Source organism: Pipra filicauda, unplaced genomic scaffold, assembly GCF_003945595.2.
Source record: "Pipra filicauda isolate LSUMZ 115617 unplaced genomic scaffold, ASM394559v2 scaffold21_size4447388_pilon, whole genome shotgun sequence".
Lineage (NCBI taxonomy): Eukaryota > Metazoa > Chordata > Aves > Passeriformes > Pipridae > Pipra > Pipra filicauda.
Window position 1 is genome coordinate 3,374,528 of NW_024104332.1, and position 21,790 is coordinate 3,396,317.

The window sequence follows — 21,790 nt, forward strand, 5'->3', positions numbered from 1 at the left end:
ATTTTTTTTTGTCCTGAAGGACAACTCGCTCCCTGCATCATTTCATTGTGTAGTATGTTAGAATGTTAAACTTTGTTGTTTGCATTCTCACAGATGAAGGATGCAGGAAATACAGCTCAGCAGCTGCATTAGTTTAATTGCTGTACAGTGGAGCTTTGAGAGTTGTTTAGAATATCATGTTTAGTTTTTACACTAAAAAAAAAAAGGAAAAGGTAAACTGAAAGGAGCCAACCTCTAAATTGTACTTATCTCTCTGCCAACTGTTCTGATACAGCCATCATGGTTAGAGCATATGTAAGGCACTGAGACTTGCCAATTGAATGTTAAAATTTTAGTTTCTATTTCTTAATTTCTTTTTCTTTAGGCAAGCTGTGGAGTCGAAGCTTGAAGTTAGCCTATACGCTGCTAAACAAGCTAACCACGAAGAATGAACCCCTGCTGAAGCCTGGAGACCGGGTAGGCTGCATTTGGAAGTGGTCCCTATGGATGAAATAGTGAGGAACAGCTTTAGCTGAAGAAAGCCTTGTAATAATATATTGCAATAATATATTGTGAAATAATCATTACTGTGACTTGTAATAATACATTGTCCCCATATTTAGTATTTCTGTTCTTAATTATAGATGAACCTGTATACTACTGTGAAGATTTTGTTCCACAAATTTAAAAGCAGTCCCCCCTCTCTGATGAAAAAACACACATGATCTTATTTTAATGTGTTTTTTGTAGGTAGCTCTCGTATTTCCTAATAGTGATCCAGTTATGTTTATGGTGGCATTTTATGGATGTCTCCTGGCAGAACTTATTCCTGTCCCAATAGAAGTTCCTCTCACAAGAAAGGTAGGCAAATACATTCAGCATTTTTATGGTTTGGTAAATAAATGATGTCTTTGTGTGGGGAGGGTGTCTAAATCCTACAGACCTTTGGGACCCCTCAGAGCCTGCACGTTTGAAAGCATCAACTGAACTGCTCAGTGTACAGTCTATGCTTGGAATTATATTTAATATTTACTTTAGGGAAAGGGGGAAATAGTAATCATATACTACTATTAATAATAGTATTAAGTATTTTGGGATACATAATCATAGAAATTATTTTGTTTAATTATTTTTGAAAATACATGCGGAAGTATTTCTCAAAATGTATCCCTGAAATGCTGTTTTTTCAGCTCTCATGCTGAGTAATGAGGCAGGCAGAGACACCATAGTTACTGGAAATACAGGTATAATCCCACACACGTTGAGATTATTAGGGAAGAGGTAAAGCTACAGGCTCTGCTCCTCAGTGTGTCAGGACTCAGAAACAGCTTCAAACCAGGTTCCTGTTTTACGAGAACTTGTAAACATCCCTGTTGGGTTGAAGAGGGATGAATAACCACTGCTTGTGACACTGCTTTCCTTGCCAGATTTGCTGCCAAATCTTGACTGGCACTAAGCAAAACTAAGCCTTCTCAGTCATTTGTCCTCCATTAAAGGTCTCGTGGGATAGACATTTGTTTTTTCCTGTGATAAAAACTGGCTTAATGTTTTCTAAACATGTAGAAGTTACAGTAAACTGTACAAAAGCTTCGTCATTTGTAATTTTGCTGTAACTTGGTTTCTCTGCAGGATGCTGGCAGTCAGCAGATCGGGTTTCTTTTGGGTAGCTGTGGAGTAACACTGGCTTTAACCACTGATGCCTGTCAGAAAGGCCTCCCTAAAGCTCAGACTGGCGAAGTGGTGACATTCAAAGGTGTGGTTTTGTTTTTTATGGGATAAAAAGTGACTATATTCATTGTTGCTGTCAAACAGCAGCTCTGGGGTTTGCATGCATGGTTCTAGCTTACACGTAAAGAACTACCTTCATTCCCTCCTCTTGGGCAGGGGCTGTTCCAGCCTTTGCTTCATTCCCGTCGTTATCCCTGAATACTGGGGCGAAAAGCCCTGATTTTTGGTACTGTGATGACAGTAACTTTTCTTTTTCTTTGAAGGCTGGCCTCGTCTCGTTTGGTTTGTGATTGATGGGAAGCATCTGGCAAAACCAACCAAGGACTGGCATCCCCAAGTCCGGGATGCCAGCGCTGAGATTGCTTATATTGAGGTGATTTAGTGTAAATGCCTAACTTTTATGGATACTCTCGTAGTTTATGTGACGTTGGTTTCCTTTAATCTCTTGATACAGTTAAAGAGATGACTATAATATTTTTAACTGTGAAACAAGAATGTTTCCCTCAAGGCTGCCAGGCAAGCTGTCGTTTGAGTGGCTGTGTGGAATCAAGTTGAAGCCTGGGGTTAATCAGCATTTTCAGATCCCTGGGACAATTTGTTTAATTGGAGTAGAGAAGCAGATTTCCTACGATACTAGTGTATTCTCTGAACATAAATGTGTTTTTGTGATGGCTTTTTGACTTTTTAAAAAAGCTTGCTTTGTTTTTATAATAAAATGTGCTTTCAATTCACTACTGTAAATCTCCTTGATTTTGTTGTTAATCTAATGCTTGTGTACCCTTTCTCTTCCCAGTACAAAACAAGTAAAGAGGGCAGCACAGTGGGCATTACTATATCTCATGCTTCCATGCTGGCACACTGTCACGCCCTGACTCAGGCATGTGGTTATTCAGAAGGTAAGTTAGATAGGTGTAACTTTAAAATTACACTAACAGCTTTGAATCTGCAGAAAATTCATGTTGCAATATCATGTTCACTGTCTTCAAAGAACTGCAGATACACTGTAGTGGCTTTAACTGCAAAAGGAAAGACAAGTTTCCTCATTCATACTGGGAGTGATGTGTGAGAGTAAGCCACTTGTGAGATAATCAAGAGATCTTCCTCTTAGCTGATCATGTCCCACAAAAGAGCACCTCCATAGGGATGTGAATATAGTGAGAGATCTGCTTGTTTTCAGTCATTTTCCCAATGAACCATCTGCATGGAGTTAACCTGTGCTGCCATTAACCAAAAACTTTCCTGCATGCATCCATCCTACATCAGTGATAAGCAAGTTTCACCTAATCAGTACAAGATATCCCTCGAAAATCAGGTTGAATCTTTGATTTAAAATCTTTGATTCTTATTTTTTTTTAATTTCTTTCAGAGAAAATATTAAAGAAAATTTAGTACAGCCATGGTAATATTTCTCACTGGATTTAATTCTTTCAAATTATGATGAACTTTTTCAGTTCAGCTGAATAAGTGTGCTTCAAAACTAAATTTTTGGTCTGCGTAGTTCATTGGCAGATGTTACACACACAGGGGTGTTATAATTAATCAAGGTCTTAAATACCTTGTAATAATCAAGTCTGTAATCATAATTCAAAGATGATTGCTGTAAGTAAAACAAGCCACTTGGAGCTTAAGCAGCCTGCTTGTTACAGACAAACAGGCACAGCAACAGAGCTTTGGTTTCTTAGCAGCTGGAATTTTCAGAGTTGCTTTAGAAAATATTTTGAATTCTTAAGTATTCTTATAGATACACTTTTTAAATCTGATTTTTTTTTTCCTTTGCTTTCAGCTGAAACACTAACAAATGTCTTGGATTTCAAAAGAGAGGCTGGCCTTTGGCATGGAGTGTTAACAGTGAGTATTGGAAGGAATGAAAAAAACTGCAGCAAGGGTAGTGCACTGGTGTCAGAATGAGGCCACAAGCTCATCAACTCTCAAACAATTTCTGTTTCAATATTTATGTTTTTCAGAATAAAGTGTTACTTTTTCAGTACCTTGTGTAATTTATGTTTTCATGGAGTATACACATAGTTTTCACTAATATTTAACTGTAAGAGTTATGCTGTAGCTGTGATAATGTTTTTTTTTTTAAGCACTGGTACATGCTGTCTATTTTTTGAGCCACTTGAAAGCTTTTAATCTTCTCACAGAGTGTTATGAACAGGATGCATGTCATCAGTATTCCCTATGCATTAATGAAGGTTAATCCACTTTCCTGGATACAGAAAGTCTGCTCATACAAAGGTAACTTAAAAGTATTTGTACTTCACCCACCTTTTTGGATTATTCAATACCAAATGAAATTGTTTGTATAAAACGCCTGTGTATGTCACTGAGTACTCCATTTCAGTATTCTGTGTGCTGATAGTTTCACTGATGATGGCTTCTTCTGAGAGACCTTTAAAGAAATTGTCTTTCTCAGTATTTGAATTTATAACAAACATTTAAATTCTATAATCAAGTCCATTTGGAGACACTGAGTATACACATCACAGTAGTTGAATATTTGGCATTTGTATTTGTTTCCTACATGTGTATTTTTTCAAAAATTCTTGTAAATATACAAGAATACTTGCATAATTTTATAATTGACCTTCATTCTGTTCTGCACACGCAGCATAATTATATTTTTGATTTCCAGCCCGTGTAGCAGTAGTAAAATCCCGGGATATGCACTGGTCACTTTTGGCTCAGAGGGATCAGAGAGATGTCAGCCTGAGCTCGTTACGGATGTTGATAGTGGCAGATGGAGCCAATCCATGTGAGTATGGATGTGTTTCCTAAATGTCAGTCTTGCCAAGATCCTGTGTCAGAGATGATGCTTGGGAAGTTAAACAGTTTGTTCTGTAGTAAAATATTATTTGTGTGCCAGTGATGCCACTGCTGTTTGCACTTCTTGGCTATATTTAGCTGGGTAAATTCATTTTTTGAACTTCATGTTTTCATTAGTGTTATACTCTTACATGAATTGACATGAACTGATACCTAGAAGATCTGTAGATACAGATATAATCTATTTTGGGCCAAGTGCTAAAGGCCAGGTAGAGTTGTGAAGTGAAGGCATGTCAGAAGCATTTGATGTTTGATTTTAGATGCTGTGACCTCTGCAAGAAACAATCAAATAGGAACTATATAAGAAGCTGACATACAGTTACCCTTAGTGACAAAGTATTCTGATCCCTGAAGGACTTTCCATGATGATAAGTGTTAGTGAGTGCTGCCAGAGAAGCAATATGCAGTTGGGAATTTGATTCAGTGAATTGGTTGTTAGTCACTGGGAGTTCTTTTTCCAAATCTACCATTTAATAATAGGCTGGAATGTCTTTCAGACAATTTGAAAGTATATTGGTTTTGTGCACGAAAATGACAATATTTGTATATCTGAGCTGAGTGTGAGCATAGACTTTGAATTCCTGCAGCTCAAGCTTTCCTGCCAACAGCAAACTGTTTCCAATCATGTAATTCTTCTTTTTAGGGTCCATATCTTCCTGTGATGCATTCCTGAATGTATTTCAATCCAGAGGTTTGAGACCAGAAGTAATCTGTCCTTGTGCTAGTTCTTCAGAGGCACTAACCGTTGCTATTCGCAGGTAATTCCCTTTTCTCAGAAGTGAACTGAAGCTTTTCTTGGCTGTTGAGCTGTGCCATGTAATCACAGAATAGCTTGGGTAGGAAGTTGCTCCAAGCCCTGTCCAGCCTGGTCTTGAGCACTTCCAGGGATGGGGAATCTCACGTTTAAGGTGTAGTCAGAAAAGACCATGACCCGCATAAAGATGCCCAAAGACCTCAGCAGAGGAAATATGAAACTCACAGGTATCTCCTTCACTGAAAGGCTTTTTGTTTTCTTTAAAAAGTTTAATATTTTCTAAGAGTAGTCAGACATAAGGTGTTTTTGTCATGGTTTGGGAAAGCAAGGTCTCATCCTCTCAACTGATGTTGCTGGAGGACATTTTAAAATGCCCCCAAAACAAGCCTTACTTATTTGGGAGGAAGAAGATGCTGAATCTTCAATTAATTGCTTATATACAATGTCTTGTAAACAGGGGGCTAAAGAAAAAAAAAATATTTGTAGCTGATCTGAAAAATACCATTGGATTTCTGGAGATAGCAAGAGATGCTCTAAAAAAAGGAAATACTTTGATTATTAATAGGTGTATGGATGGAATATGCTGGAATTTTTTGATAGTGGTTCTGATCAAAATGTGCCTTTTTAGAAAATCAGTTTCGAGAAAACTTGAAACAAAGAAGTTGGAGATTTTGGAGAGTTTTGTTCTAGCTCTTTTATCATCTAGTTACAATATATTACCAGTCTTGAACTCTTGTTTGTTTAAAGTGAGAAACCATTATTTCTCTTTACCAAGCCTGAGAAACTGGTACAACATTTTTCGTGACCATATCGCCGTTGGTCTGTTGATTCGTATCTGACTGGACTTTCTGTTTTCCAGACCTCCTGAACTGGGTGGCCCCCCTCCAGGAAAAGCAGTGTTATCCATGAATTGTCTGAGTTTCGGTGTGATCAGAGTGGATACAGAGGAGAAGCTGTCGGTCTTAACTGTGCAGGATGTTGGTCAGATTATGCCTGGAGGTAGGAAAGCATTTCATGTAGGTTTAAGCATATTCCACATAAGTTATCTTTACTATTATACTTGTGCTAATGCAATAAATAAAAATGTTAAATACCTTCAAGGTAGTATGACTTATGTTTTGACACGTTACCTGAACACATGACAATTAAGTGCTGTCTGAACTGGATTATTCAACTTTTTCAGTAGAGATTAATCCACAATAAATCTGAATGACCCTAGGTGTTGGTATGGGAACATGCTTTTGGCTGATCTGCAGAGTTGTTTTGCTACTCCCTTGTTAGCATTGGTGCTGACTGACCTACACCCATGCGATAACATGCAGAAGAATATAACAAAACATAAAACATAGTAAGAAATGACAGCTTTCATCCTGGCCTGATAGTCTGTGGAATGGAATGGAGGGGAACAGAATGTTTCATTTGAAAGGGACCTCATCTCAGACCCCGTGGAAGTGATGGAACAACCAGTTCTGGAAACCATTTTCTCATGCATGTGGAGGACAAGAAGGTGATCAGTGAAGGTGATCAGCATGGATTCACCAAGGAGAAGTCATGCTTGACCAACCTGGTCGCCTTCTACGATGAAGTGACTGGTTTGGTAGGTGAGGGAAGAGCAGTGGATATTGTCTACCTTAGAAGAAGTTATAGAGGAGACCGAGTCAGGCTCTTTTCAGTGTCATGCGACAGAACAAGAGCCATGGGACACAAACTGAACACACGAGCTTCCCTCTGAACAGAAGGAAGAACCTTTTCCACTGTGAAGGTGACTTGGTACCAAAATGGGTTTCCCCATTTGTAGAGTCCCCATCCTTGGAGGTACTGAAAAGCCATCTGAACGTGGTCCCGGGCAGCTGGCTCTAGGTAGCCCTGCTTGAGCTGAGGGATTGGACCAGATGATCTCTAGAGATCCATTCTAAAAGCAACCATCCTGAGAGTGCCAGACTGGGTTTTCCAGCAAACTGCTCAGTCCAGGATTAACCTGTTTCCTAATGACATCTGTTTGCAACACAGTGCTTCCTGAATTAGGTAGAGCTGGGTTTTGTTCCTGAGCCCATTAAGTGGATTGAAGCAAAGAGACTTTGTCTCTTCCCTGCTGTTATCATTTGAGACTCTGCTGCTAAGTCATGCATCATTTGGAGAGGAGAGCACTCTGAAGAAGATTAATAAAAGTGCCAAACCAGACCAAAGGCTGTGGCCAGTGGGATGGAAGACTGGACACTTAGTGCTGTCTGCTTCAACTTTTAGGTTGGCAGTGTAACATTCCGTGGTGCTGTCTGCCTCAAGATACCTCTGTCTTTTGTCCTGACCTGCTCTGGTGTACTTGGAGAGGATGAAATATGGATTTTTTTGAATTCTCCTCACCCCTCAGATTTATTATGTAGTTACCAAAGAACCTCATTGGTTCTGGTCATGCCCTTGGCACCTTTGGCTTTGCTATTCTTGGTCTCCTTATGAACCTCATGCCTTGCTGAGCTGTGGTTCCAAAGCCCTCCTCTCTGTAGAGCATATACTCAGGGTAAAGACGGAGAGCCAGCTCGTGTCATTTCAGCAACAGTCTCTTCTCTGTACACCAGGGCCCCTGATACAAGTAAGAGGAGGCAGACAGCTTCCCACTGCTGATGAAAATTTCAGCCATCATGTAGCAAGTGGCACTGATCTTGTTCAATTTACCTCATTATTCCCAGAAGCACTTTGCAACCTCTAAGGATGGTGGTTCGGTTATTTTTACTGAACTTTAATTCACATTTAGAGCTTCCTCCTGCTACCAATAAAAGACTGAGCAGAAGCTCTGCCTTTCGTACCAGAACGAAGGGAAAGAAGCCCCTCTGAAGTCAGGTTGGCAAGGCAGACCAATGGGAATACAGCCACTGAAGATATAATGACTGAGTATTTTTGGGTGGCCTCAGTGTGAAACCGTAAGTGCAGGGAAAAAAAAGGTATGGTGACCCAATCAGACTTACTGGCTTCTGAATTGGTTCACCTGAACATTCAAATTCAGGGTGTCAAACTTGTCTGCAAAGGCCCAGAAGACGTTCAGCTGTGACTGTCCCTGGAGGTCGTATCCGATGACTGCACGCACGGAGGAATATGTTGTCAGCAGAGAAGTTGTGTGGCTTCTCTCAGGTTTTTGTTTTGTGTTAAGACCATTTGAAGCTGTTTTGAAAGTCCATAATGAAATTCCAAGAAAGGCAGTAATTCCACCTTCGCGGTTGGACTTGATGATCTTAAAGGTCTTTCCTAGTGTAATCAGTTCCCTGATTCTGTGGCTGGCATGTGTGTCTCAACAGAATGGTGATTTTTCTGCTTCAACTACTATACATGTGGCATGGACTGCTATTGCTGTCTGGTTTGAGTGTCCACACTACTGCTGTCCCCTTGAAACCCCACTGAAATTCAGCTGTGCTCCCCATCTACTTAGATTATGGGTTACTCCAGGGACATGGAGGGAATGAGTTTGCCTGCCCTTCAGGTAGCCATGAATCCTTTGGTGTACTGACTGAGTTTAAATTCATTGTTGATCCAGTTTTTATTCAAAATGCAAGATTGATTGAAATCTTCCTTTGAATTAGTTTATCCCATGGAGATACTCCTGGCTTTGTTTTAGGCTTGCTGTCTGGGCAAGTGTGCTTGACTACACTAAGGCACAAAGCAGCCTACAGCTGTGGTGCACCTTAAGCTACTCTTCATATTCAACTGTTAGAGTTGTAAGTCATCTTGGTTAGTATTCCATGGAGCATCTGCTCAGTGGCAGGTTAAAGTGTGCCTTAGGATGTTGGAAGAGCTCCCTGTGTGCTTGTGGGTAAGTAATTTCACCTCAGGATGAGTCGTTAATGAAACACAAACCCCTGTCCTTGTGAAATGCCTAATTGAGCAGTGAGAGGGAATCTGTGACAAAACCCTTCTCCTTTGTCTAATCCCTTGAGGCATTGTCTGGCAAATCTAAGGGACCCTTCTGGATTAGGGTGCCATTAATAGCCAGTGACAACACTACCATAACTTTCTACATGAGTAAGAAGCATTGAGTGACTTGTCTGACTGTGAGGGGAGGACACTTAAATGTGTATCATTAAGTGCCTCAAGGTGATAGGACTTGTAATTGATGGCTGTTGCCCTTATAAAATACAGTAGCAAGTGGCAAAACTACTTGTAGGTTAAGCAGAATTTGGGCAACTTAATGAATTAACTTCTTTAAAACGCTGGTTAGTGTTGGGCTGTCAGAATCTGGGCAGATGTGCTTCAATTTGTCCACATGATAAAAATTCCAGCAAAAGTTTCTCTGTACATTTCTTAAGTCAGAACATACATAATAGAGTTCAGTCTAGAGGATAATGGATATCTCTGTTCCCTGTGACTGTCTCTTAAAATAATCTTCCAGAGTAGAAAGTCAGAAGGCTAGCAGGTGTGTGCCAGATGAAAAGGAATTAATGACCTAAGGAAATAAATTACTTATTTTCAAATGAGTCTGCATGTACATTCTAACAGTGGATATACTTGTGCCTGGTAAGATTTATGCACATCACGGAGGATGTGCCCTGTCCATTCTGGCTTGGTGTTTGGCATACAGGAGAGAACATACCACCACCTGCTCGTTGCCCCTCTGCTGACTGACGAGTCGTGCTCCTAATCTCCTCTTGGTTTTGTGGTTTTTTTTCTTTAGATTGCTGTGCTTTCACCAAAGGCCTAATTTGAGTCAGATACCATCCCTGAAGACTTTGTTCCATCTTCTGATCCGCACTGAACCTGGAAGTGCTTACATGCCCTAGTCTTTCACGTACTTTGTGACGCAGGAGCTCACATTCCTGGATTTCATATGGAAATGGACAAGCCAAATGGTTTTGATCTCATTTCCTGTGAAGATCCCAAGCACGCTTTATTTGGGAACCACCTGGTTAAAAGATCGTGGATAAAGTGTCCACTTTCACCCTCATTTTCTTTTTCTGTTTGTTTTGAGACACTGAGCCCACCTGCTTGGGGCATCTTATTCAACAGACCCATCACCACCAGGGTCATGTCTTGTGTCACTGCTGTTTAACCCATAGGCCACTCTTGATGACACATGCCCTTCACATTCATTATCTTCCATGAATGTCCATCACAAGAGCCTCAAGGGAAGTTCAGGCATCCATGGAGAAATCTTCCCATCAAAGATAGCATGAGAATTCTTAAGAGAAAACCTAGAATGCATTCCACTGCAATCTTCTCCTGGAGGGATGACATTTTGCCTCACCTGTTGACCACCTTTGGCTATTTTGCGTGGTTTCTGTCTGGGACTGACATTGCTAAGTTTGGCTTAGGGCAATCTTCAGTTCATTTTTTCAAATTGAACTAGTAAAGATGGTAGGGAGAGTGCCAAACCTCTTCTATTCTGCCTGGTTTGTGCCTCCAGTTTTCATATAAACTTGCCCTGTTATCTGTCATCTTGGAAGTGTGTTGTGCCTTATGCTTGAACCTGGATGTGGTTGCTCAGGGTATTCAGTTAAGTTTGTCTCCCTGCTACTTCCCAACTAATCATTTCCATTCTTTTACAGGGATCCTTCTCATGTTCTTAATTTGACAGGAGAGTAGCACTCTCAAATCCAAAAGTTCTATATCCCTATAGCCCCTGCTCATACAAAGCCTGGTTCCTAGAAATAGTGCTGCTATAGCAGGTACTTTCTTACACTCAAGCAGGAAACTTTGGGTTGCTGCCAGATCTTGGGTTTCTGCAAGAGGAACTTTTGCATATGCAATGTCACATTCTGGACTGTGACTGTATTCAGTACCTTTTCTAGAAGGCCGGGGAGGATGGTTCCAGTTCCCTAAATGTTGGGATGCTCACACTGTCTCCAGACCATGGATGTCCTGGATGTCATTGTTTCCTCTTTTTGTCTCAGAAGACGTTTGCACAGGTTCTGGTAGTTACCACAATGCATCTTCACTGCAGAGGAATCTGGTTCCTTCATCTCAGTGCCTGATCTATGGAAGGAGTTGTTGCAGAACAATTTGGTGAAAGCTTTCAGTCTTTTTTTCTGAAATTTGTCTTTTCCACTCAGTCCTTAGAATTTATCATAGTTATCAATTCCACTTGGCTTCAGTCCATCACACAATGGCACAACAGCCTACCACTGCAGAACAACTTCTCTTGAGACCTGTGCCAGTGTGTACACTTGGGATGAGATGTTTTCTTCCGATTTAAATGTTGTACTTTGAATGCTTGTGTGATCACCTTTAAAGTCTAGATTTATGTTCATCCTTAGCTAGGAAGTTGGCTGGCTTTATGCCTGTTTCCCTTTCCAGAGGAGCAGGGAAAGATTCGGGTCCTTGCATTTGACATTCCCGTGTGCTGTTTTTCTCAAAGACTAGGGTTCTCTGGAAACTCTGCAAATACCTTCCACAATGATTCTAGAGGCATTTTATTCTGGTCTTTTAGTATTTTTCTTAAGGCTTCATGCTTCTAGATGAGAGTTTTGACTAGAGACTGCAGTGCCAGGGTAGCTGTTGTATATGGATCCACTGTGAGACACTGGAAGTGGAACAAGAGAGCACTTTCTGACCCTCATCAGCACCTTTGTTCACAGCCTTCTGCCGTGCAGGCCTCTGGCATTCTTCTTGCATTCCTGCTGTGCTAGTCTTGAAACATCCAAAGCTGAATCCAGTCTTTGGTAGGGCATCAGTGTGGTCCTTTGCACAGCAGGATTCTCATCCTCTGCCAGGATACTCCTTGGCAGGTTTAACTGCTGAGAGTCGCCATCTGCCAGAATGTACATGTGGACTCATTTGAAGAAAGAAAGCTTTCTTACCAGGAATCTGTGTTCTTCGTGACGTGCAGTCCACATGTACATTCCCATCCCATCTGCTTTTCCCTTCTCTCTAATTCTTTTTCAGATGCAATGCTGTTGAGAGAGACTGAAATGGTGGTAGATGCACTCTCTTGTATGTTACACACGAAGCAGGAAAAGGAGAAGCGAGAGTACAGGCTCCACAGGTACTGCATCAGGGCAACCTTGCAGTATAACCTGGCAGGGCAGAACTGTGCCTGCTGTTAGAATGTACCTGTAGACTACCTGTATCATACATTGGTTACTGGTAAGTTTTTTTTTTTTTTTTTTTTTTACTTGATTAGAGTGATAGGATTGTCCTTGGGCTCCATGGAGGGAGCATGATTTGGGCACTGTAGGCTAATCCCTTGGTTTTTCCATGTTTGTGAATGTCCTGAGGGCTGTACATTTGTGTATGCCCACAAATTGTTGTGCTTTCTCCTGTTATTAGCACTTCTCTCTGCATCATTGCTTAAGTGTTACGTACAGAGTTCTGATACTAGCTCAAGTTATTTCCTGGAGTAATAAATTATTTTATCTGTTTCAATTTACCACTAAGTTTTAAACAGCCTTTTTTCCCATTTTTTAAAGCCCCTAAATTGCAAAATGTGGGTTTTTGCATGACTGACTGATAGTTCATACTGTAGAATTTAATTCCAGCCTTCTAGTTCGTATACATAATATCCAGCAACTGAAACTGTTGTTCTGATTTGGACTTGGAGCTGCACCAGGATTTGAGTAGCATCTCCTTACTTGGTCACCCGAGCTTATCATTGCATGATTCCAAACAATTACTAATAACTGCTAGTTGTTCTGACAGGTAATTTTTATGAAACCAAGATAATTTAGGCATTGATCTACTGGTAGAGTGAATGATTATCTCTCCTGTTCACACCTGAGATGTTGACAACTGAAGACTTCTCTTTGAAAATGTTCCCACAGATCTGTTTTACCAGCAGTTCTTGGTCCATGCTGGCAGCAGAGCTGGCTTCGTTCTGTTTATTTTGCGTTGACCTGCATAGACTTACTGATTTCTTTTTTAATCTTGAATCTAAAGTGCTAAATCAAACTCCCTTGCACTGTGGTACTTTGGATTCAGCTGCAGCTGATGTGAAGGCTGTGAAACACTGTAAGAAGAAACATTGCCTTTGTGAACTTAATCTTGGAGAACTCATTACACAGCCTATCCAAAAGCTACAGAGAGCTCTCTTACGTGCTGTGTTTTTCTGTAGCTGATAGATAATTGATATTAAAATCTTTTACCTATCAGCAGCAGAGCACTTGTGTGTGTAAGCTGCTGGAGCACACTAACACTGGGATTCTGTGTTCTTCCTCCTTGCAGCCAGCGTGTGTGTTGTGAAGGTGGATGGGACTCCTTATCTGTGTAAAGCTGATGAGGTTGGAGAAATATGTGTGAATTCAGGAGCAACGGGGATAGCGTATTTCGGCCTCCTGGGAATCACCAAGAATGTATTTGAGGTTCGAACTTCCTTGTAATGTAAAGTGTGATTGTCACATTTCTAGTATTCCTTCTTGCAAATAGACTTATTTGTTCCTTAGAAGTCCTTTTTTGGGGTTTTTTTGATTAGAAAAAGCCTTGGCTTGGATACACTTTCCTTCATTCATAGAATCATAACAACAAATTCTGTCTCTTATAACCAAAAATACCAAGTAGCATCTGCAGTCAATCAGCTGCTTCTATATTCCATAATCCAGTGTTTTGCCTGTGTGAGCATTTAATTCATTTTAGCTCTGAATTAACACAGAAGTCTTATGTGCAGTTACCTGAAGGCATTTTGGTCTTTCTGCCCATATTTTTTCTTCCAGTGGTACTCCAATTTATGTTTTCCTTTTGTGGCAATAATGAGTGCCCATATCAGTCCAGTGAGTGTCTGAATCCTTCTGTGTTCTTCCAGGCCATCCCAGTGACAGCAGCTGGCGTGCCTGTTTCAGACCAGCCCTTCACAAGAACAGGATTGCTTGGCTTTGTGGGTCCTGTAAGTGTGAACAAGCCCCGGGGGCCCTACTTTGTCCTGACTCCCAACTCTTAAGTGGTGCCCCTGAATTCAGCAGAAGTACGTGTTGGGGCACTGACCTCCTATAGATCTCGAGAGTATTGTTGGCTTGAGTCAGGCATGTATTGCCAGGAGTGAGGAGGTTTTCCCCTCTGTTTCTAATCCTGTTTCTGTTTCTAATCCTGCCTTCTTTTCAGGACTATTTGGTGTTTGTGGTAGGGAAGTTGGATGGCCTGATGATGGTCAGTGGCCGCAGGCACAACGCAGATGATGTGGTAGCCACCGCCTTGGCAGTGGAACCCATGAAGTTTGTCTATCGGGGAAGGTGAGTATATCAGAAACTTCAGCCCTGCTGATTGGGCTTTGTTCCTTTTTTTTTCACCCACAGACAATCAATAAGTAACACAGCATACACAGGAGCAATGCATGTGAGTTTTTACATGTGTGGTTTGTAGGAAAGGTGGCACTAAGTGGTGATATACCCTGTCCCTGCTAACTTGAAAGACAAATATTGACACCCTTCTTCGTGCACAATAGATTTTAAATTGCTTTCACAAAGTATAAAGGTAGATCTTTAAGTGTTTGTTTAAAAATTCTTTCAAAGCTTCTCTTAAGACACTCGAAGCTCATGTGCCAGATATAAGACACCTCTGTCCTCCGAGCCTTTTGGGCAGAGTGGCCGAGGGAGGAACTGTGCAGCATGTTCTAAAGAGCAAACAGCTGAAGGACCTTCAAAGATAGTGTGTGATGTATCACCAACCTGATTGCTCTTCTGTGGTCAATGACCTAATGTCCAGATGGAAATCGGTGACTAGTAGGGTCCCTCAGGGGTCATGTTGGGACCAGTCCAGGCTGGGGGATGAACAGATCAGGAGCAGCTGTGCTGAGAAGGACTTGGGGGTGCTGCTGGATGAGAGGCTGGACGTACCCTGGCCATATGCACTGGCAGCCCAGAAACCAACTGTGTCCTGGGCTGATCTCACAGCGTGGGCAGCAGGGGAGGGAGGAATTCTGCCCCGCTCAGGTGAGACCCCACCTGCAGAGCTGCCTCCAGCCCTGGGGGCCCAGCACAGGAAGGACATGGAGCTGTTGCTTCTGTTGAGTTCAGAGAGGCCACAGAGATGCTCTGAAGGCTGGAGCCCCTCTGCTATGGAGACAGGCTGAGAGAGCTGGGATGGCTCAGCCTGGAGAAGGCTCCAGGGAGACGTTATTGCAGCTTTTCGAGACCTAAAAGGGCCTTATAAGAAAAATGGGGACAGAGTTTTTAGTGAAGCCTGTAGTGAGGTGATGGTTTTAAATTGAAAGAGATTAGATTCAGATTACACATAAGAAAGACAATCTTGACTGTGAGGGTGGTGAGGCACAGAGAAGCTGTGGTTGCCCCAGCCCTGGACACATTCAAGGTCAAGTTGGAGGGGGCTCTGAGCAACCTGATCTAGTTGAAAATGTCCTGCTTATTGCAGGGGGGTTGGAAGTAGATGACCTTCCAACACAAACTATTCTATGATCCTTTAAAAATCCAGCTTTCTTTGGTTTTTGCTCACTTGTGCAACTGACATAAATAATGCAGTTGAGCATAAAAATAATGGCACATACCTGGCGGAGGCATTATTAATATTTTATCCTAGGAGATGCAAGCCTAAAACTAATATAATTCCCGAATGAGAGTTCAGTATTTTTCTGTGCAAGCATATGCTGGTCAGTAATTTGGCACAGTCATCTTTCTGAAGGGATGTAGGGGCCACAAGTCCAGTGTGCATGATGGAGTTCTGTAGGCAAGGTTTGCACAGCCCTTGCACGTATGGAACTTGCCTGTCAAACACGTGCTACATTGGTGACTGCAAATCCACCTGACCCCCACCAGAAATCAATTACAGTAGTGAACCTACATGTGTTCTATTTTCCTGTGATTTTGTGATGACCTGGCATGAATAATGCTTGTGTGTGTGAAACAGTGCCATGAGAGGTTGCAGCCATCCCCACGTGATGATAACCCATGCTCTGTTCACCATATGTTGCATCCTATCATTCTTCTGTCCTTTGTGTTTTAGGATAGCAGTGTTTTCTGTGCCCGTTTTGCATGATGATCGGATAGTGCTTGTGGCAGAGCAGCGCCCTGACGCCTCAGAGGAGGATAGTTTTCAGTGGATGAGCAGGGTTCTACAGGTAGTCAGTCTGTCCTTTCTCTTTTCCAGGTGAATAAGGCTGATGTATGAAATGAGAACATTAGAGCATCTTTTTTTTTTTTTTTTCCCATAAGCCAAACCTATCAGTGTAACCACAGAGAGCTATAATGAGCTGGGTTTTTTTCAGGATGTGTTTCAGGGTTGATAGTTAACAGAATTATTGTAAAAAATAAGATTTTCTTTCAGAATTTTTTTTTTAACTTCCTACTTCTAGGATTCCCTGAGTCCTAAGGGTGATGGGGGTTTTTGGGTCAATGCTACATGTCTCTTCTGATTTCATACTGAGAGTTAACTCTGGAAATGTTTGAGTGTACTTAGTGCCAATATCAGAACTGCCTCTGAAAGCTTTTTGTGTCACTAACAACCTTATTCTAGATCTCCAAGTGTAAGCATTAAAAACGTTTTTCCCTTGATTACTTCACTATATTTTCTTGGGGGGTGGAGGGCAGGAGGAAGGGGAATTGTGGTAGACTTACATTTGTGGATTTCAGAATTAATTAGTTCTAAGAAAGTAAAAATTGAGAGAGCTATTATGGAAGACTGGTGAAGGGACAACTGAAAGGAAGGATACAGAGAACAACTTAAGGGAAGTTTGCTCTTAAAAGTAAGGCAGTTAGGTAATAATGGTTTCTGTCTAATTTCAGCTTTCTAATCTTTTTGGAGGGAATATCTGGTAATAGAAAGGCTTTTTCGTGGGAGAAAATATTTTTATTTCTCTTTTTAGAAGAGAAACAGAGCTGAAACAGACACTTAAGTTTTAGGCAGCAAAGTTGCTTCCCTCTCTTTTTTTGTGGTTTTATGTTCTACTGCGCTTTTGTGATTGTGCCATACATGCTAAATTTGCTGTAATATAATTTTGGCTTTTGAAAATCTCTGCACTCTTTGCCCACTTTTAAGAGACTTTCCTAATCCCTGATGTGCAGGTGGCATCCCCTTGATAGAGGGCACAAGCAAAGTCCTGGGTCTGCTCCTGCTCCCATTGAAGTCATGGCACAGCTTCTATGAGTTCAGTGAGTGCAGAATTGGACCCTTTATTTGCAAATTGTGGTGCAAGTAAAAATTTTAATGTTATAAATGACTTGAATTCAAATTTTTGCTCTGGCTACATCCCAGCTGATAATGTGGAATGTATTTTTTTTTTTTAATTTCTATCAAGGCAATCGATAGCATTCACCAAGTGGGTGTATACTGCCTTGCCTTGGTGCCAGCCAACACTTTGCCAAAGGCTCCACTCGGAGGAATTCATATTTCAGAAACGAAGCAGCGCTTTTTGGAGGGTGCTCTGCATCCTTGTAACGTCCTGATGTGTCCCCATACCTGTGTTACCAACCTGCCCAAGCCTCGACAGAAACAACCAGGTGAGGAAAACAGAGCATGTGCTGGCTCCGCCAGACCTGTGTTAGATGTGGCACTCACAGGGGTCTGCAGGCTGTGCTGATTGGTGCAAGTCCCTTACGTTATTTGTCCTCATTTTGCACCTCTTCTTTCCGAAATGCAGATGTTGGTCCTGCCTCAATGATAGTAGGAAACCTTGTAGCTGGCAAGAGGATTGCACAAGCCTCAGGCAGAGATGTGAGCCAGCTGGAGGATAACGACCAGGCAAGAAAGGTGACACTGATGTCCTGGTATGACTAAATATTTGAATTAGCTTATTCAGAGTGAGAGAAGACCAGGTGTGATATTCTGCTGAAAGTAAACCTGAGGCATTTTGAGTGAATCTGAGTGTCTCCTTTTTTTTCCATTTCAGTTCCTGTATTTGGCAGATGTTCTTCAGTGGCGAGCTCAGACAACTCCAGATCATCCCCTCTTCCTTCTGTTGAATTCCAAGGTGAGATGCCCTTTAGGTCATACTTGGAGATTGAGATCAAAACAAAAGATTGTTTTGATTTTAAGAAAATTCCAGCCAGAAGTCTTTTCCTAAAATCCTTCAGGTTATTTTAATGAAGCATACAAAAATTGCTAGTTAGTAAGCAGCATCGTTTTTCCACTCCTGGAATTTTATGCCATATGTTTCATGCCACATCTGGAATTTCAGTATACATTCTGCCTGGCTTAAAACATTGCAGTAATTGCATTACCTGCTGAAACACAACTTTTGTGATATTAATGGAAGACGCAATTCTGTCTTCCTCTCTGAACACAAGGGTAACTGGAAGTCAGAGCTGGAGGATTCGCTGATTAGAAGATCTGCAGCCTAAGTAGAGAGCCCTTGAGACAGCTTTGGAGTCATCTTTTCCAGTAGCACTGTCACACCTTTTAGGAGATGCTGATGCCTTGTCCTGGGCTAGGCTCTGCCCCCAAGAAGGATGGCACTTATAAAATGGAAGCAACAGCCCAGTGACAAACTGGATTTACCCTGTGCTGTGCTGCAGACAGCGGGATAGGGAATGTGCTTCCAGAAGGTCCAGCAGCAATCCTTGGGAAGTCAAGGATTTGCTTTTGTGGTTCTTATTCAGAGAGGCAAAATGGTTAGGACATGGTTCAACACTTCTGACTTTTTTTGTGAGACCGTGCTTTAGCAAAAGAAACTGTTTCAACATTGTTATTGTTAAAAGTCTCAGAATTGGTTTATTCTCTCAGAGTTAAGAGGATTTTGAGGTAAGTTTTCTGGTATGAAGAAGCACCTTCCTGGGTCATTTTGTTCAGGCAAGTTTTACCCTTGACAAGGAGACTGCAAAAGGAAATACAAAACTTGGGCACAAAGAAATTACCTGTTAGCGAAGACCTGTCTTAAATAACTGGGGACTACAGTGCTGTGTGTGTGTTCACAGCTCTCCATGAGAAACCCTTTTGTTTTACACCTTTTCATGTCAATATCCAAGTCACTGAGCTGCTGCTGTTTCTATTTCAACAATACACTGTGTTTACTGTTATGGTTTTGCATGATGTATAAAATCCTCTAGCCCTGTAAAAGCTCATGGTACCAGCAGCATGGTTTCTCAAACGTAGAGACAGAGTCTTTAGCAGCATTTGCTGTATCGTTAAAATAAGGACAGATGAAACACTGTACCTGCAGCAGGTACTTTGTGTAGAAGAGTTTGAATAAAGGTTTCTGATGTCACTTCTCTCCTGTGCAGGGCACTGTAGCCAGCACTGCATCGTGCATCCAGCTGCACAAGAGAGCAGAGAGAGTGGCAGTTGCGCTGCTGGAGAAGGGGCGGCTGAACGTTGGCGACCACGTGGCCCTGGTTTACCCTCCAGGTAAGGCAATACAGACAGCAAAAGCCACAGTCAGCACCAGAAAAGAAAGTCCTGCTCATGAAAATATATCCCTACCCATTTAAAGTTTGTAGGATTGAAATAACTTTTGCTACGTCTCAAATGCAAAACATTTTAACCCTGTAGAACCGGGCATGGCCAAGAGCAGCCTGTTGATTTGAAGAGACCCTTGTGAGAAATCCTTACATCTCAATAAAATAAATCACCGTGTGTTTTGGTTTTGGTGAAAGAGTTTGGCCTGTTGTCCTGATAAAAATGGCTTTAGTTTCACAAATATCTTTTACAGGAGTGGACTTGATAGCAACTTTCTATGGCTGCTTATATGCTGGCTGTGTCCCCATCACTGTCCGCCCACCTCATCCACAGAACCTTGCTACCACTCTGCCCACTGTCAAAATGATTGTAGAGGTAGGTATGAGACATTCCTCTCCTCACGCTTTTGGGGAGTGTGGATTGGTTGATGCATCCTGATGAATTGCTTTGCCATGGTCGGTGTAAAATAAGCTAGGGAAAAAAAAAATCAGTCTGCTGAGTCAATGATGACATTTTTTTCAGAAACTCGTTTGAAATGGTCTTTTATTGTTGTGATTCATTTTGCTTTGTTTCCAGTGATTTTCTTCATCTGTTCATCTTGTTGGTTATCTCCTCTGGGTGGATATGATATCACTTGGAGCATCCATTCCCTGGTTTTATAAATGGTTTTAATGCTGTGCCTTTTGCAGGTCAGTAAGTCTGCGTGTATACTGACCACCCAAGCCATAATGAAACTGCTCAAGTCTAAGGAGGCTGCTGCAGCTGTAGATATTAAAACATGGCCCACTATTTTGGATACAGGTACACTAGCCAAAATGGAAATAGTTTTAAGAGTGGTGTGTTTATTTTGTTACACCTTAACTGCTGAATTGAGTGGATGTGTTCTGCATTGCATTAAAATGGCTGTCCAAGAAACTATAGGAAGTATCTGGTGGTAATGCTGTAAAGATACATTTCTTTGTCCTGTGCTTGTTTCTCAGAATAATAATATGGTACTTTTCTCTTTTTATTTATTTTAAATAGATGATATGCCTAAAAAGAAGCTGGCTAGTGTTTTCAGACCTACTTCTCCAGATATGTTGGCATACTTGGACTTCAGTGTGTCTACTACTGGTATATTAGCAGGAGTTAAGGTAGAGTAACAAGAGAGATAGTTACGCTTTGTTTCCTTGTGTTTAGGAAGGAATATGTGATACCCTTTTTCTAAAAAGGGTCCCTGAGAGCTCCTGTTTTCCTCTTGCAGATGTCACATGCAGCTACAAGTGCCTTATGTCGCTCGATAAAGCTCCAGTGTGAGCTGTACCCATCCCGACAGATTGCCATCTGCCTGGACCCTTACTGTGGCCTGGGGTTTGCACTGTGGTGCTTGTGCAGGTATGTCACTGCAGCCATGGGCCTCCTCACGTGAGCCCAGCCTTCTCCAGAATCCCAGGGAGCAGCTGTGGATAGAACTGTCAAAGAAACCCAATTGAACCTTTTTATCAATAGTTCAGAAAACACCTTCTGTGGTAAGAAGATCCACTTCAGTCAGTTAGTTACTCAAGTAACTTTGGGTTTGCAAGTGGAATTAATTGGATACCAAACTCAAGGAAAAAAAGGACTTCACTGTCTATCTCACATTGATTAAATAAATCCTTTTAAAGTCTTTTGAGATTAAACCATATGTTTTGACAAGACCCTTAAGGTGTTCACTGCAAGATGGGTATGCACTAAGAAATACTGCCGAAGGAAGCAGTTAAATGTCTCTTAAAATGAATGAGTCCTGAATTGATTCAACCATGTAACTGCTCTAATGCTGCACATCTCACAAAGCTGCAAAATCTTCCTCTTTTTTTTTCCTTTTAAAACATGCCATATGCTTTAACTAATCCAAAGATTTAATGTTATGTTAGATGTTTCTTTTAAAAAATGCAGAAACTGAAGGTTTTGAATACAAAGTTGTTTTATAAACAGGTACATTTACTGTAGTTACACCTGTCCCTTCTCTCTCTAAATTTCGCAAGTGGAAAGGAAATGCACTGAAGAAAAACAAAAATGCAACTTTGGTAGCATCTGAGGATTTATATCATCAGTAAAGCAAGTCAGGATGGAGGGAGAAGAAACCTCAGTGAGGAAAGAATTAAAATATAAACTTAAAGAAAGATGAAACCAAAAAAATTAAAAGGTGGTGTGATTCTGATGACAAATTTGACTTTCTGTCCACTCATGTTAACCGGTATCCAGGTTAAATATTTCACATAAACACTGTTTAAA

The 21,790-nt window shown here is 41.3% G+C and overlaps 1 protein-coding gene across 6 annotated transcripts in view; it reads left to right on the forward strand.

Annotated features, from left to right (window-relative positions):
- Nucleotides 1-21,790, forward strand: part of DIP2A (disco interacting protein 2 homolog A) — an 82,782-nt gene that overhangs the window by 50,241 nt on the left and 10,751 nt on the right. For 3 of the 6 annotated variants that reach the window (XM_027751987.2, XM_027751990.2, XM_027751988.2), the window contains 22 exons: nt 365-456; nt 730-840; nt 1,609-1,732; nt 1,971-2,080; nt 2,501-2,603; nt 3,491-3,555; nt 3,852-3,945; nt 4,343-4,462; nt 5,177-5,291; nt 6,147-6,286; nt 13,427-13,563; nt 14,001-14,081; nt 14,297-14,424; nt 16,151-16,265; nt 17,442-17,643; nt 17,784-17,893; nt 18,033-18,113; nt 19,363-19,486; nt 19,791-19,912; nt 20,227-20,338; nt 20,561-20,670; nt 20,781-20,911. In XM_027751987.2, the coding sequence (XP_027607788.1) occupies nt 365-456; nt 730-840; nt 1,609-1,732; nt 1,971-2,080; nt 2,501-2,603; nt 3,491-3,555; nt 3,852-3,945; nt 4,343-4,462; nt 5,177-5,291; nt 6,147-6,286; nt 13,427-13,563; nt 14,001-14,081; nt 14,297-14,424; nt 16,151-16,265; nt 17,442-17,643; nt 17,784-17,893; nt 18,033-18,113; nt 19,363-19,486; nt 19,791-19,912; nt 20,227-20,338; nt 20,561-20,670; nt 20,781-20,911 (2,527 nt within the window). Of the gene's footprint in view, nt 1-364; nt 457-729; nt 841-1,608; nt 1,733-1,970; nt 2,081-2,500; nt 2,604-3,490; nt 3,556-3,851; nt 3,946-4,342; nt 4,463-5,176; nt 5,292-6,146; nt 6,287-13,426; nt 13,564-14,000; nt 14,082-14,296; nt 14,429-16,150; nt 16,266-17,208; nt 17,296-17,441; nt 17,644-17,783; nt 17,894-18,032; nt 18,114-19,362; nt 19,487-19,790; nt 19,913-20,226; nt 20,339-20,560; nt 20,671-20,780; nt 20,912-21,790 lie in introns of those variants that run through there. The other 3 variants (XR_005563559.1, XR_005563560.1, XM_027751992.2) reach the window with 3 other exon arrangements.